Source organism: Cheilinus undulatus, linkage group 10 (assembly GCF_018320785.1).
Source record: "Cheilinus undulatus linkage group 10, ASM1832078v1, whole genome shotgun sequence".
Taxonomy (NCBI): Eukaryota; Metazoa; Chordata; class Actinopteri; order Labriformes; family Labridae; genus Cheilinus; species Cheilinus undulatus.
In genome coordinates, this window is record NC_054874.1 from 43,876,649 (window position 1) to 43,891,902 (window position 15,254).

General features: G+C 37.9%; 1 protein-coding gene across 1 annotated transcript; it reads right to left on the reverse strand.

Annotated features, from left to right (window-relative positions):
• Positions 1-24: 24 nt before the first annotated feature.
• leprotl1 (leptin receptor overlapping transcript like 1) lies at positions 25-13,865 on the reverse strand. The gene is made up of 4 exons (XM_041797500.1): positions 13,772-13,865; positions 10,426-10,501; positions 9,139-9,325; positions 25-6,433 (listed from the first exon to the last, which is right to left on the reverse strand). The coding sequence occupies exons 1-4, from the start codon at positions 13,785-13,787 to the stop codon at positions 6,317-6,319; spliced, it is 396 nt and encodes a 131-aa protein (XP_041653434.1). The 5' UTR covers positions 13,788-13,865; the 3' UTR covers positions 25-6,316.
• Between the last annotated feature and the right edge of the window lie 1,389 nt (positions 13,866-15,254).

A 15,254-nucleotide genomic window follows, 5' to 3' on the forward strand; every position in this document is an offset into this window, starting at 1 on the left:
TGTAGTCATTCAAAGGAGAGGATGTTCAAAAATGGCCTTTATTAAAAAAAGAAAATCCACCATGCTGACTCCTGCCTCTTTAACACAAACGTTGTAGATAGAAAATGGCGTTGGACATCGACACAAAGCGTCCAATAAAATAAAAATAAATAAATACAACTTTCTCCCAGATCTGTGAAACAAAAGTGTAACATTGCTCTTCAAATAAAACACAAAGAAACCCGTCCCACAGATTCACAGCAGATTCTGTCACATCGGGGAGTCGGACTACAGAACAGAAAATAAGAGAACATTTGAAAAAACTGAGCTTAAAATGAATAAAGTGATACATGAGTGTTCACAAAATGGAATTACCCTGCTCATCCAACCACACACCAACGGCTGAATTTACGATTAAGAGCAATCTGATTCAAAGTGTTGTTACACAGTAAAATGCACCAATCATGTCAGTAGTTTTCAATATTAAATAACTTAGAATTTAACAGAAAAAGCTGCCCTTGCTATGGTGCATTTAGTACCTTTATGTGGTTGTGATCTCTGAAAGACAATAGAGGATAAAAATATCACAACAGCGTGACAAGTGTTAACACGAAGCTAAAACTTAGATGTTCCTTTAGCAGATTTCCAATGATTTAGAGCTTTCACAATACCATCATTTTAAGTCAGATATGGTTACACTCAAATCAAACAATTTCTGTGCCTGTTTCACTTCAACTGCAACAAAAAAAAGATGTCAGAGGCACACAATTTAGGACAATTTCTTATACTTAAAAACAAAAAATTGCAGGCAAACTCCTGCACTCTTTAGTATATTGTACTAAATACAACAGCAATGTTTCTGTGTAAAAACATAGCCATCATATTTGTGCAATTTAGTGCTCTCTTTTGCTCACAGCAGCTTTAAGTTAAAAATAAGGTTGAAGATCTGTGGCTTTTTACAGCTTTAGTACCTTTTCATACCATTTCTCATTAAAAAGGGGGGATGTGTTGCTTGAAAAGAAGTCATATATGAAGTTTTGAAAATTTTGACGACTAGAAAAGGAGTCACAAAAACAGACATGCAAAAAGAGTCTGCACATCAGGAAGCTCCTGTACAAGAATTCATGCACGATCCTCTACAGCAAATGTAAGTGAGCAGCAATCTTTAAAAGCACGTAATCCAACTGTTAAATTGTTCAAGATGGCTACTCACTTGTACATTTGCAAATCATGTTGCCTTTCAATATTACTGGTTGCAAAGTAAATCTTTCTGAAGAGCGTCCTGGTGAGCCGACTTGTTTTGCGTCTTTAGACTCCTTTATGTAAGGAGGCCTGCAAGACTTAGGTTAAACTAGGGCTTCCTATCTTTTCATAAACTGAAGTTGTTAATTTCACGAGATCTAACAAATAGTCCAAACAACAGCTGTAAAATTAACTTATTTCTGTGTTTTCTTACTGACAGATGAGTACAGTTTTGTGATTCACTGACATGTTTCGACTGTTAGAAGGTCATATATATTCCCTTTTAAGACTAGTTTGTTTTGGTCTCTGAGGTCCCCAAAACATGCCTGTGTAGTCTGTTGCTGAAAAAAACACTCCAGTGTTGGATTTTTGCATGTTTAAAAACCCTCTGATTCAGCCCTGCTCAGAACGAGCTGTTTCTGTGTCTGTAGCTTTAAATGTTAATGAGCTGTCTAACTCTGCCCTTTCAGGAAATGTATGTGGCTTAAAGGATGTGGCTCTCAGGAGAGGAGGGCAGACTTTCTCCTAAGCGGGAGGGTCAACCGAACCTGGGGGTGGTGCTAACTCCCCACGACATCATCAGGGGAAAATCTGAGAATGGCTTGTTTCAGCACACGTTTTCTGAAAGCTGGTAGGGAAGGGAATGGATTCTTCTGATTCTTGGGGGGATTGTGGACAAGCCAGGGGCACATATTTTTGCGAGAAAAGCCTGAAAAAGTTCATTTTGCATTATATGTGACCTTTAAGACTCTGCAGTCTTCTTCGGAAGAGTCATGTGATGTTGCTCTGACGTGTGCTATCAGCTGATCTTATGCAGGTTTGGTCATCCTGTCTAAATTGACAGGACGACAACTTTTCCTGCTGAATATAAGCTTCCCGGATCCATCAGTCGTACTTGCTGCTCTCAGGGCAAATAACACTGGTGTTTTCCTAGTCCATGATGTAATTTTCCCCATTTGCTCTGGTCTGATATGCCTAATTTTAAGTCCTCCTGTTCAGCCTTTTCTTTGATGGATTGTAATTGTTTTGCATGTGGTTTTACTGGCGTGTTTATGTCTGACTTTCTCATTGCGCTCTGTAAGGGCCTTATATGTTGTCCCACACCTGGGATGGCTGTCTTCTAGAAGCCACAAGACACCAGTAGGCATGACAGCCAAACACTGAAGGAACTTAGCAATCGAAACATGTCAAGGTACGAAACCATACAAGTCTGTCAGTAAGATAACAGAAAGCAGTAGTTTGTGAAGATAGTTTGAACTTTTTAGGTTATTTGTTACATTTCCTGTTGATTGATTGATTCTTTATTGATTTATACACACATTAAAATCCATTTTGATCCACTGTAACAGCGTTTTGAAGCTACAAATGACAAAATTCTGCTTTCAAGCTTCACAATTTGGATTATTTTCCACCGTCTCGCAAAAGTAGACTATCCTTTGCCTGTTTATGAACAAAAAAGTCAAAAGATTTATGGAAAACAAACATACTTGTACGTTGCAGCCCAAGTTTGACGTAGTGAAAAACAGTCCTTTGCTTGCAGATGGTTTCATGCCTGTGCTTGTAGGTAATTAGTTAGCTTTAAAGACTGGCAGTGGGGGTAAACAGCTTTAATGGCTCTAATCAAACATCTCTTAACTTTATAGATAAACATGTTGTATCTCGTCTGTTGGACTCTGACACAAACAGAGCAATTAAGAAATAGTACATAAGGGAGTTAGGTAAGTGAATAAGCTCCCCATTAACCCACAGTTCATATGTAAATATTTGTTTTCTGTTGTGTATAATAAGCTTAGAGGTGTCCAAAGACTTATTTATGAACTGTTAGAAGCTATAGCTGTCACCCCCCTGTTTCTCGTCTTAATGCTAATTGCTCTCAGGCTCAAATGTTTAACTAATTCTTTAATTCCTCTAAAATCTCTCAATGACTGTGTGTGGTCCTAACAATTAGACAAAAGGGTTTATGAAAATGGAATTTATTCTGGGAGGCAAAATTCTGGATATTATTCATTTAGTTAAGGATTAAAGGGGTGAGAACTAATTATAGAGCTCCAGTGTTTTTAAAATAATGTTTTTAATCTTTCAGAGAGCACAAACGCTCTATTCAACATGCCAGTGCATAAATGAGGCAGCAGATGCTTGCTAGCTTGTTTAGTGTCCACTAATACAGTCAAATAGCAAACAAGAGCGCTGTGCCTGACAGGACAGCAGACTCTGCTGATCCCAAAGCTGCAGACAGATTAAACAAACCAGTAGACAACTTTCCTACAAACATGCCAAAGGACATACAACATCTCAGAACCAAAAACAGGAAATGCTGGTGTGAAGAAATGTGACGCCAATATGTGCTTCTACAGAGAAATTCAACCTCAATGCAGCTGAGTTCTTTTATTTTGAAGGAGTCACATTTAACGGCTGTCAGTGACTGAACAGGACTTGATTATAATTGGCCCAGTTCTTATCTTGGCTGACTTTCACACGAGGCTGCTGTCCTTAAGCTAATCCTACACTAGCTGGCAGCTTCCATGGGCTACTCATGCTTTCTTGACCTGAAGAGGCAAAGCTTACCCATACTTAGATGGAGGTAAGAGCTAGGGCTGGGTAATATAACAAGATTTTTAGAGATAAAATGATATATTTTCAAATCAGACAATAGTAAGACATTATCATTTGTATGAATTATAGATGATGCAGCATTTAAATGACATTTCTATCATCCTCATCTGGCCACTAGTGAGTTCAATGTTCAATGAATTATCGGAACAAATAGATGCAAAGCCCAATGCTTAGTGGTAAAAGCTACTAACAGTAACAAACCTATTGGCCACAACATAATCTATTTAAAATAGTTAAACTAAAAAGGGATTTTTCTTCTATTCAGTTTAGGAGAATTTTTATTATCAGTAAAAATCCAAACCTATTGATAACTGTAAGATACCATAGCAACAAAAAATAGAAGTTCTAGACTCTAAATATTGGGCAGTTTATTGCTCTTTTTTCTAAGGTGGCATTTAAACTTATGCACACTATTTAAATTGCACAAATTAGGGATGCACAATTTTGGATTTATGCTGAAATTTGATATGCCAATTTTACAAATTAATTTTAGCCGATATTGATGCTGATATTGAAATGAAGATCAGACACCTTTGGTCCATAAAATACATGTTAAAGTGTAAGGAATGATGATGAATAAAGAACAATACTTCAGCTGACATAGGTCTGTTGTTCCAACCTAAAACTCCACTATTTTATTTTTATTAGCCAATATTTACAGCTGAAAAAGGAGATTTTAAGATTTTATAGCAAAAATATTGACTGATATTTTCATATCTGCTGATACCAATATTGTACTGATAATATTGGGTATCTCCAGCACAAATGGGTGGGTGGAAATGGCAAAGAATGAGGAAAACCCTCATCCTCACAAGTCTACCAAATACTGCAAGACATTGATCTCTCGGTCTTGTTTAAAATTATGACCAGAGGGGGCCAGGTTAGCTCAGTTGGTGGAGCAGGTGTCCCTCAATGCACTAGCTTCGGGATCAAATCCCAACCCCAGTGCCGTTTGGTGCATGCTTTCCTACACCATCCTCCTGCTTCCTGTCTCTCTTCAGCTGTCCTATCAGAATAAGGGCAAAAAGCCCAAATAGTTATCTTTAAAATATTTGTATATGACTGATCCACAAGTTTCTGTACTTTTTTTATACACCAATCATTAAAATAATGCAGATTTTCTCATTATGAAACACATGGTTTTTTAGGAGTATAGAAAAAATTAGCAACCTCAATGTACAGCAATGTTGCCAATGTTTTTGTACAATAAAGACAGTGTGAAGGAGTTTCTCTGCCATTTTTGAGAACAAAAAAAGAAAAACGATCTAATATTGGATGTCTAGAATGTCTACTTTTGTTGCCGTAGTATCAGTCAGGTTCCAACATGGTTTTATTTTTACTCAAATCAAATCAAATCAAAGTTTATAAAGCTGGTATCGGTCAACCATTTTTATTTCTTTACAGAAATAAAGATCAAGATACATACTGGGTTCGCCATTTAGCTCAAAAATGTTTAGATATGGTTTTTAGTCCATATTGCCCAGCCCTAGGAAAAGCTATCATGTGCAAAACAACATGGTGAACAAGTAACCTGCAGCTCACTTGCACCCTGGAAAACACAGAGTCAGTTTCATTTGATCTCTGTGGTGATGATGAGGGTCTCCAGGATCAGGAGGAACATTCACTCACTGTGCCTCCCAATGTCTGTAACATGAGATGTGATTTTTTTATGACTTCAAGACATTCAAAGGGGTAAGACAAAACGTTTACTTAGAGCAAAGTCTTAAACAGAAAATGAAAAATAAATAGACATAAAAATGTAACAGGTATCAAACGATTCAAGGTTGGTAGGTATTTTTTTCTAGCCTCACTGTTTAGTATTGAATAAGCACAGAGCTGTTGAAAGTCTGCATTACTTCAGCTTACTTTTCACCTGTCACTGTAACAAATAAAAATAGACACAGTTTCAATCAATAAGACCAGTGTCAGGTGTAATCGGAGCTTGTTCTGTGCAGATCTTTCAACAGTTTTCTGCTGATTTATTCTCAACTCAGCACTTGAAATGCACAACAATCTGTGCTCTCATAGTGTTGTTCCAGATATTTCTAGAGTGTTATTAAATGGAGACAAGGGGGCACAGACTGTGCAATCCTGTGCCTTTCAGTCACATCATGTCATATTTCGACATTCACTTGTAGTCTTTTTTACAAGAAGCTAATAAGCTCACAATGTTTAAAATGAAAGCAGACACACATGGAGAAAAATCACAAACACAGAAGTCATACAGAGTGACTAAAATAAGTACAAATCCAACTTATAGTCAGCATTTTCCATCTCACTTGTGTCAGTTCAGTATGATGCAGGCGGTAGAATAAAAAACAAGAAAAAAATAAAGTATTGCACTGGTTTGGTGTGAGTCTATGGATGGGCGGTCATCATATAAATAACAACAACAAGAACCAAACAGTAATACCATAATAATAACTGTAACGCTAATAAAAACAGTTCAGACTAACTTCCCCCCTCCCCTCCCCCTGCTGTTTTACCACTGCTGCCAACTGAAGTCATCGTTGGATCCAAAGACCAGGAAGAAGCCCAGGATGGTCGCGAAGATCACTACGTTACCCGTTAACACGAGCGCACATGCCCCCCAGGCGATCTGTAAACCAAACATAAATAATTCCGTTTAACAAATGTTGCCACATGCTGCCAGGCTGCAGAGCATATTTAGGCCAAAATCATGTGGGTGTCAGCAGCAACAGTTTACAAAATCACTTCCACACGATGCTCACAGTAGTTAATTCAGGGCACGCAGCATGATGGGACATTACCAGCAGCTAAGTACTACTCATGTCCTTGGCTGCAGCTGGTGCATCTGTCAGCTCTGTGAGCCCCATGCCACTGTGGCTAAATATAATTTCAAAGCAGTATTTTAGTTATTACCTTGCTGGGTTTCCTTTTCTCTTTACGCTTTAGCTGTTTAAATTGGTGCATTTTATTGCTGTTTCCCAACAGTATGAAAAGCAAACATTTTTCTCCCGTATTAGGACTTTTCTCTGCTATACTGTTAAATCTGGAATCAAAAAGAGACTTTATCGTCACCTGTAAAGTGCTAATGGCCAGGCCCCACTGTATCCTAAAGAGCACTAGTTCCCCATCACCTGTCTAAAACATTGTACATACATACAACCTTAAGTGTTCAAAAGTAGTATGGGAGGCAAAACCTCCAATTAGTAGGCTCTTTTCCCATTTCTAGTTTGGGTCCAGGTCTATCTATATTTCTATAAATAGTCATGATGCTACAGGCTGTCCTGTTTTCAATGCTTGCTTAAGACACGCAAAAATATTTAAAGGACTGTCAGCTTGACCTTCTCCATATATGAGTTTAATCTTGACTTTTGCTGCAGTTTGATGGAATATACAGGTGCATCTAAAAAACAGAATATCAAGGAAAAGTTATCTTTTTTTCCTGTGATATAATTCAAAAAGTGAAACCTTTTGTTCTTAACCTTGATAGCTATGACTCACAAAAATCAAAAACCCTCTATCTCAAAATGTAAGAATATTACAAAACATCAGTACAAAGAAGGAATTATAAAACAGAAATTTTGACCCTCTAGAAAATGATTGTCATTCATGCATTCAGAAATTGGTTGAAGCTCCTTCTGCACAAATTCAATGAGATGTGGCAATTAGTCTGTGGCACTGCTTGGGTGTTATGAAGCCCAGATTACTCTGATAGCAGCCTTCAGCTTGTCTGTATTGCTGAGTCTGGTGTCTCATCTTCTTCTTTACAATTCCCCAGAGATCCTCTCTGGGGTTCAGGTTGGACCAGTTGGCTGACCGATCAAACAAAGTAATACCATGGTCAGCAAACCAGTTTCTGGTAGTTTTGGCTTCACTGTTTGCAGGTGCCAAGTCTTACTGGAGAAGAAATCAGTATCTCCACAAAGCTTCTCAGCAGTTGGGAGCATGAAATGGTCTTTAATATGTGGAAATTTTACTTTCCGAAGTAAATCAAAGGGGAAAAAATGACCTTTTACATGATATTCTATTTTTTTAGATACACTGATATAAAGCATTCTCCTGAGCACTAACCCCTCTATCACAACAATAACGCTGTGCCTATATAATGCAGGCCAAACAAGATTTTTCAAAAGTAGTCTTCGAGGCAGAGCATTAAATTCTGAGGCTCTTTTCCTACTTTGAAGCTCAAGTATGGGTTCCTCTCTGCTTTTGTTGATAGACTTAAAATGTACCTTTAGTGAAAGCTTGCAGCTAGAACTGCCTTAGGTTTGGCCTCAACCAGCTCTAGTTCTGCTGCTATAGGCTGGTATTTTATCAGTAAACAAGTTGAAGTTTTATACATTATAAATAAAGCATTAATTTGAGTTCATAGTACTCTCACTCCACTCTAACATTGTGCTTGCATAATGCAGGTTTAACTCTATAGTTTTTCAAAAGTTGTATGGGAGGCAGAGCTCCTTTCTCTGAGACCATTTTCTAGTGGGGGCTTGGGTCCCACTCTGCTTTTATGAGTAGGCTTAAAACATTCCTTTTGGATAAAGATTACACCTAATGCTGTTTAGACAAACCTCGAAAAAGTTCAGATTTTGTTGCCATAAGCTCAGACTGCCTGAGGACTATTTATGACTCATGGAGCTCCTCTGTCCTCCTCTCCCTCTACATGCTTTCAGGCTTCAGATGCATTGCTTTGGAAATGGAAAAAATACTTTAAAGCATATGGTCTTCACTTTCTGTAAATCTTTGTTTTATTATATGACTTTTGTTGCTAATTGTCACAATTAAACTAGCATTAACCTGACTTTATTTAATATGACATATTGGATCTAAGAGGGTAATATTCTTGATGTATATTATTGTGATTACATCTCAAGTTTTTTACAAGGCTATCCTTTATGTGGTTCTTGAGACAAAACCTACTGGTGCTGACTTACGTAAATGTTGAAAAACTTGTGCAACTAAATTCTTTTAAAATTATGCATTGTTTCCTGAAATAACTATAATTTCTTTTAATTTATGAAAACTTTCCCAGGTAGGAATTTAATCCTTTTGGCATCTTTGATAAGAGCTGACAGACTGATGGCACAGCTACCCATCTTCATATGTGGCCCTTCTAACAAGGGATGCTAGATCATCAATGGAAAACTGGATGCTTATATTTAGTCAGTTACCTTATATTTTTCGGTGACTGTATGTATGTTTGCATGACAGTGACTGATGAACTTTGATGGCTCTTTCAGGTTTTGAAAAATGCAGCAGTGGATTGTCTTAAATGTGTGCTGGTATCAAACTTTCTTTGCTCATTCCTACAGGAGGGAAATGACTGCTTCTGTTACTTACTACTCCAGCTCTGGCAAAGACGATGGGCAGGCCAAAGGCTGAAATGACAATGCCCGTTGTGAGGAAGATGGCCAGCTCTTTGCAGGCATTACTGGCTGAGTCTGTGTCGTCAGCCACCCTCCGCGAGATGCAGTATGGGATGGGGGAGAGGATGTAGAAGAAAAGGAGGAACAAAGGCCAGTATTTGCTGTTGAGAGAGGGTAACGGTTTAAGATACACACATAGTGTTGCAGTGAAAATATGCAGTATTTGATGAGAAATATATTTCAAATAGAGGAACACAGAAGCTAAAAAAGTTCATAAACACTGATTTAAAAGACAACAACCTTTATAAGCTGTATTTCTTGAGTTAACATCACAAATTAGCCCCTCCTCAAAACCACTAGTGCAGCTAAAGATATTATGGGTATTAAAAATCTCAATTCTTTGAGATCTTGTGTTTCAAACAACACTGTTGCTTGAGTTTTCATGATCAATAGTATCACAAAGGTAAAAACTACATCTGCATATTTCATAAGACAAATGTTTAGGAGAGGGACGAATTCATCAACAATTGCATTAAAGTGTAGAGACAACAGAGGGATGACTGGCTGCTCAATGTGACTAAAGTGGAAGAACTGTAAAACAAAGCTTGGTGCTTTTGGGGAACAGGGGGAAACAGTGTCCAATGTGAAAGAGCGGTGTGACTACACCACAAATGTTTATCTGTTAGCCCTGATGAATAATTGCATTAAACTGTCTTAATTAAAGAAAAACATAGGTGATGTTCCAGTACAAAAAAATTGCCAATGCACGTGTGTTAATATTACCCAATTATCCAAAACTGGTGCCAAGGATTTCTATTTTTGTTTCTCTGCTCTAAAAACTGTCCTTGGCACTATTTGACTTCTCCTAGCATCATATTGAACTTGAAATTTTTGTTTATTTTTTGGTTACCCATAATTGGAGCTATACTCTATTCCACCATAAAAATGTTGCATTAAGGGGGTACAAAGTGTCAGAATATGACCCATCTTTACTGTCCGCCAAATTGAAGGACAGTAAAGTTTGGGAATATTCTGACATCTAGTTCCCCTGTTGTGTAACATTTTCATGTTAGTATTATTAAGCATCCCGTAGCTAATTTCTGCCTCCATGCAGACTAATCGAGTCATGCTTTCACACCTGTATTTAAAGCTGTAACCCTCTGATGGGATCACCTGAGGTGTGAGTATGTGAGTGCCAAGTTGGAAAAGTGTCCCACACACACATTACCAAGCTCACATGGTGTGGGACGGCTGTACTTACTCATACACAGGGAGGGCACATCCTAGCATGAGGAACATGAGGCCAATGGCCCCTCCAAAGGAAAGGCTAATGAGAGCTGGAAGACAGAGAGAGAAGAGGGGGTCAACATGGACTTTTTTAGATACATATTCTCAATAAAATTTACAGAACAAAGGTTAACTCACAATAACAGTAACAACTTATATAATTATGGGCATTACAAGTCAATATAAAAGATAGTAAAGATGTTGAGGATGAGATTCTTGTTTCAAAGCAGGGAGAGGATGAACTGACAAAAACTGTGGGCAAATCCTGAAAGAGAATGATGAATAACAAAAAAAGCACAACCAACATGATGCAGCATATAAAACACTGCCACAGTGCAAATCTCAAGACAACAAAAAATAACAGTAACATACTGAGAAATGTATTCAAATCCCTGCTCATGTTTATGACGAGTCCAGGAGCCAAAGGTTTAAACCTAGATCAGCGTTTGAAGAGCCAGTTGTAAAAAACAAAATCTTCAAGAACATGAATAAAATAATAATCAGGGCTGAACGTTTTTGAAAAAAACATTGAATTATGATTATTTTGACTTGATATGATCTGTGGTATTAAACAGTGACAGTTTTACATCATTATTTAATTTTTGATTTGAAAACATATTAAATGATTATCAGCAGAGTACAAACATGATTGATGGTAGCTTTTTTTGCAGTTTCTACATAAAGAATATTCATCTTACATTTGTGTATAAAATGCTCACCAGCACATCTCTGCTGCAAAATATTTGAATTAAAGTGGTGCTTAAAAACACCATAAAGAGACAATGGCCAAGGCCATATTCCAGTTAAAATAACATTTAAATTAACTGTTGAGCCCTAAAACTAATTCAGGTTAGGAAAAGTTGAAAATTTAATTCTTTCTTTCCTTTAAAAAAATGTGCATCAATGCAACACTGTAAGGCTCCCGATGATTTTTTAAGTATTTCTGAAGTGCTGCTAAATACAGTAAAAAAAAAAGTTTACACAGCTTTTCCAAACATCCTAGTTTTATTTTGGATGATAACATTATTTTACTTCATACACAAAAATAAAATCATTCCACAATAAATCCACCAGCAGTCAAAATTATTGACTCCCTGTAGAACTGAACTTTTTTGTTGAGCCATTGCACAAACCACTGTTGAGCTTGCTTTCACTTTTACAACTGGGGTTTATCTTCCAGTTTAAACACAGTCTAAAAACTTCAGCAAGGGTTTGAGCTGTCACTGGAGAAAGTATCATGGAACAAAGAAATCAGTTAAGACTTGAGAAAAAAGAATTGTTGACGCTCACAGGGCAGGAGAGCATCAACAAAGTTAACACAGCATTTCCAAGTGTCAAGAACTGGAGAGAGGAGGGATCAAGAAATTCAAAACAACAGTCCAAAACAAGTCTGGCAGAAGTAGGAAGAGAAACATTTCAGAGTCTCCAGAAAGAAAACTAGTGAATGACTTAGCCAAGTCTGGCATTATAGTCTTTAAGAAGAAAATCACAAGAGCCCTGCACAAGAATTTACTGTGAGGTTGCAGACCAAGAATAACTCTAACCTGACACGTCAATATTAAGCATTTGGAAAAGGGCAGAGGCTTTGAAAAAAACTTGGAGGTTGATTGGATGAACGTTCGGTCTGTCACATCTTTACGGGCCAATCAGAGCAACAAAACATGTGATGTAGCCAAGGAATAACGTGAACCATGGTGACTGTAGACATGTCAGTACATGGCTTTTGTCGTTTTTGAAAAGAAAACAACTCACTGCTGTTCTTTGTTCTCATTTTAATGAAGAAATGTCGTCACTTGCTGATAAAACTGGCGCTTTAGCAGCATCCACGTTAAGCTCTTCCGCCATAACTGCACAGGCCTCTTGCTGCTGCTTGCTTATGTCATGACTCCGCTGCACCTGAAAGTACTGCCCCTTGTCGCTGATTGGTCCTGTCTCTTTCTAACCGGGCCCAAACAGTTCAGACGGGAGCTTTGCAAGATGGATTCGTCAGTGAGAAACAAGGAAACGGGCGTATGCATCTGCTTTGCAAGGTTAGGAAAACTCCACTTCTCTAGAAGAAACACCTTCAAGCCAGAAGCCAGACTGAAGTATGCCATGGAAAGCCTGGAGAAAGATTGTGCATACTGGAAGCATGTCTTTTGGTCAGATGAGACTAAACTAGAGCTCTGTGGCCACAGAGGCATTGAATATGGTTGGAGATAGAAGGAAGAGGCATATAACCCCCCCCAAAAAACTGCCGTCCCCACAGTGAAACACAGTGGTGGAAGTATTATACTGTAGGAATGCTTCAGTGTGGCTGGAGCTGGGAATCTGGTAAATGTGGAATGAATCATGAATAAAGAAGGATAAGATTTTGAAAGAAAACCTCAAGCCTTCAGCAGCATGACAGGGTCTGGGTCGTCTTGCATTCTTTCTTGCAAATCAACCATATTCAAAAAAAATTATCAGTCAATCCTTTGTGCACCTGTGATTTGATTAAAATTACGCGATATAATGTAACGTTTCAGGGTCCATAAGACTAGGTAGCAGCGGCATTAAGCTCAAACATGATTGATTTTTCAGGTACTGAGAAATGCAGAGCCTGGTCCTTGTGGAACCAGTCTCCATCCCTGCTTCACAATAGATTACATAACAACATAATTTTATAAAACTATGGTGTTTTTCTTGTTAGAAAATCATTTCAAAGGTGGTGATAGACCCCTGTTTCATGGGACGCATTATATGTGAGTTGAGTGAATGGTAAAAATCCTTGCTGATTCTCCTAAACATTCGCATCTTAGCAACAGGGGCCCTGGCTGCTGTAGCTATCATGTGATGAATCAGCTGATTTCACGTGTATCAGCTACTTTAGCGATCAGAGTCATGCCATTAAGAGCGCATGTTAAAGGCTAAAGACAGCACAGTCTGTGCGGATGCTTGTTAGCATCAATTAATCCATGCAGCTCAGCCTCAACATGCTCAGACTGTAATCACTGAAGGTGCAGCTAGCATTAGCATTCTAACGGTTACTACAATGTAGTTAAACTGTTAATACTCGTAAGGTATTACAACATGACGTTACAAAGCGGGAGTGTCTTCACTAATCTGAGATAATAACATGTAATTGTGCAGACTGAGTTGCGGCTTCTTCTAGCCAAGGATGAAGGCTATTAGGCTAATGCTAACGACTGCACTGGCCCAGCGGCTTCTTCACGTAACCGTTATCTGGCTGGACATGACAAACGCACCCATCCTTCTTCGGGTTATTTAGCTTTCAGTTATTAAAAGTCATGTGGAATGAGAAGGCGTCATTATGACAGTCAGAAGTGAAAATGTCTTACCTTTGATCCCAGCCATTTCTTCTGGACAAAAGCTCGACTCACAGCCCTGACGGATGATAACAGTGCCCCCCTCCTCGGCTCCGAGTCCGACCAAACCTCCTCCAACCCTGCCTGTACAGATGCATTCAGGGGCAACCGGAAACGTCAGTATTACAGACTCGCACACATGTTAAAATCGTACCTGGATAAAAGTAGCCTATTAATTATAGGCTAATTTTACTTTAGAATTCAGTTTAGTAGGGTGAATTCAGCTAACATCGTCCCGTTTTTGGTAAATGGTCTAACTGACTTTCAAATATTTCATTCTCAAGATCTAATTATACTTTTATACATGACAAAGGCCTCTTGAATATCTATGAGCAAGACTATCAAGATACCCACTTCTGAGCCACAACACCTTACTCGTGTAAAATGACATTTCATATGACATTTTTGTAATTCTAACAGCACATGGAAACCAGACATTTTCTTTCAAGTGCAACAGAAACAGGAAGGGGGAAGCATGCACTGTATGAAAAAAAAAATCTGTCTTAGAAAATCTTGAATTGAGGTGATCATGTTGAGCATGTTTCTATGTGCTGGTGTTTTTGTTTATGTACTGATTGTGCATGTCAGAATCATTTGTTAAATATTTCTTTAAAATTCTGATATTTCTGATGACAGTTAAAAACAGCCAGAGATAACAACTTATCTGCTATTTCACCTTTGCAAAGTGATATTTGAGTGTAAGTCTTTGCTAAAGAATCAAATCCATCATTCAAATCAAATCCAGTATCTAGTTTCAGTCCTTTTTTTTATTGGCCTGCCTCGTAGTCCTCACTGAGATCACCCCTCTGTCATTTCTGCTCTGGCTGTATTTGATCTTCTTTCCTTTTCCTGTCTTTGTGTTGTATCTTTTCCTTCATCTTCTCATACTGTCTGTACTCCTGATGTACTGTCTACTACTGTAGTGTCTGCAATATCATTAAAAAATTACGATAAAAGGGTTATCCTGATTGTGCAATTCTAAATTCTTAGATATATAAAGTTATTTGTTCATCCTAAGTTTCTGTTTGAATCCCATGTTAGACTGCATATTTATGTGGCCTATTTTAGCTGTCATATTTGCAGACAAGTCATGTCTGATCAGAACAAATTTCTTCATTTAGTTTATGTCCTCCTATAGATTTAGACTCAAAGGTTTCTCCATCCGTGAGGAGTCACAGCTACCAAAGTAATAGATAAGTTTACAACTAGTATTACATGGACATAAAATTCAAAGAAAAATGAAATTTGTTATTAAAATGTATAATGTACTTTTTAAGACTCAAAACACTACAAACCAACAAGAGGTATTTTCATGTAATAGGTCATTGAGGTCAATTTGCTTTGACCTTAATAAACATTGCGACATTTCTTGCATTGCAGTTTGAGCGGATTAATTTCTGACTTCTGTCGGTTGCCCGTGAAGGCATCACTTGAAACCGTTATGATTTTTTTTTTA

Coding starts and splice junctions, on each gene's coding strand:
- leprotl1 (XM_041797500.1), bottom strand. Junction 9,326..10,425: donor TGTGCCCTCCCTGTGTATGA/GTAAGTACAGCC, acceptor CTCTCTCAACAG/CAAATACTGGCCTTTGTTCC. Junction 6,434..9,138: donor TCTTTGCCAGAGCTGGAGTA/GTAAGTAACAGA, acceptor TTTGGTTTACAG/ATCGCCTGGGGGGCATGTGC.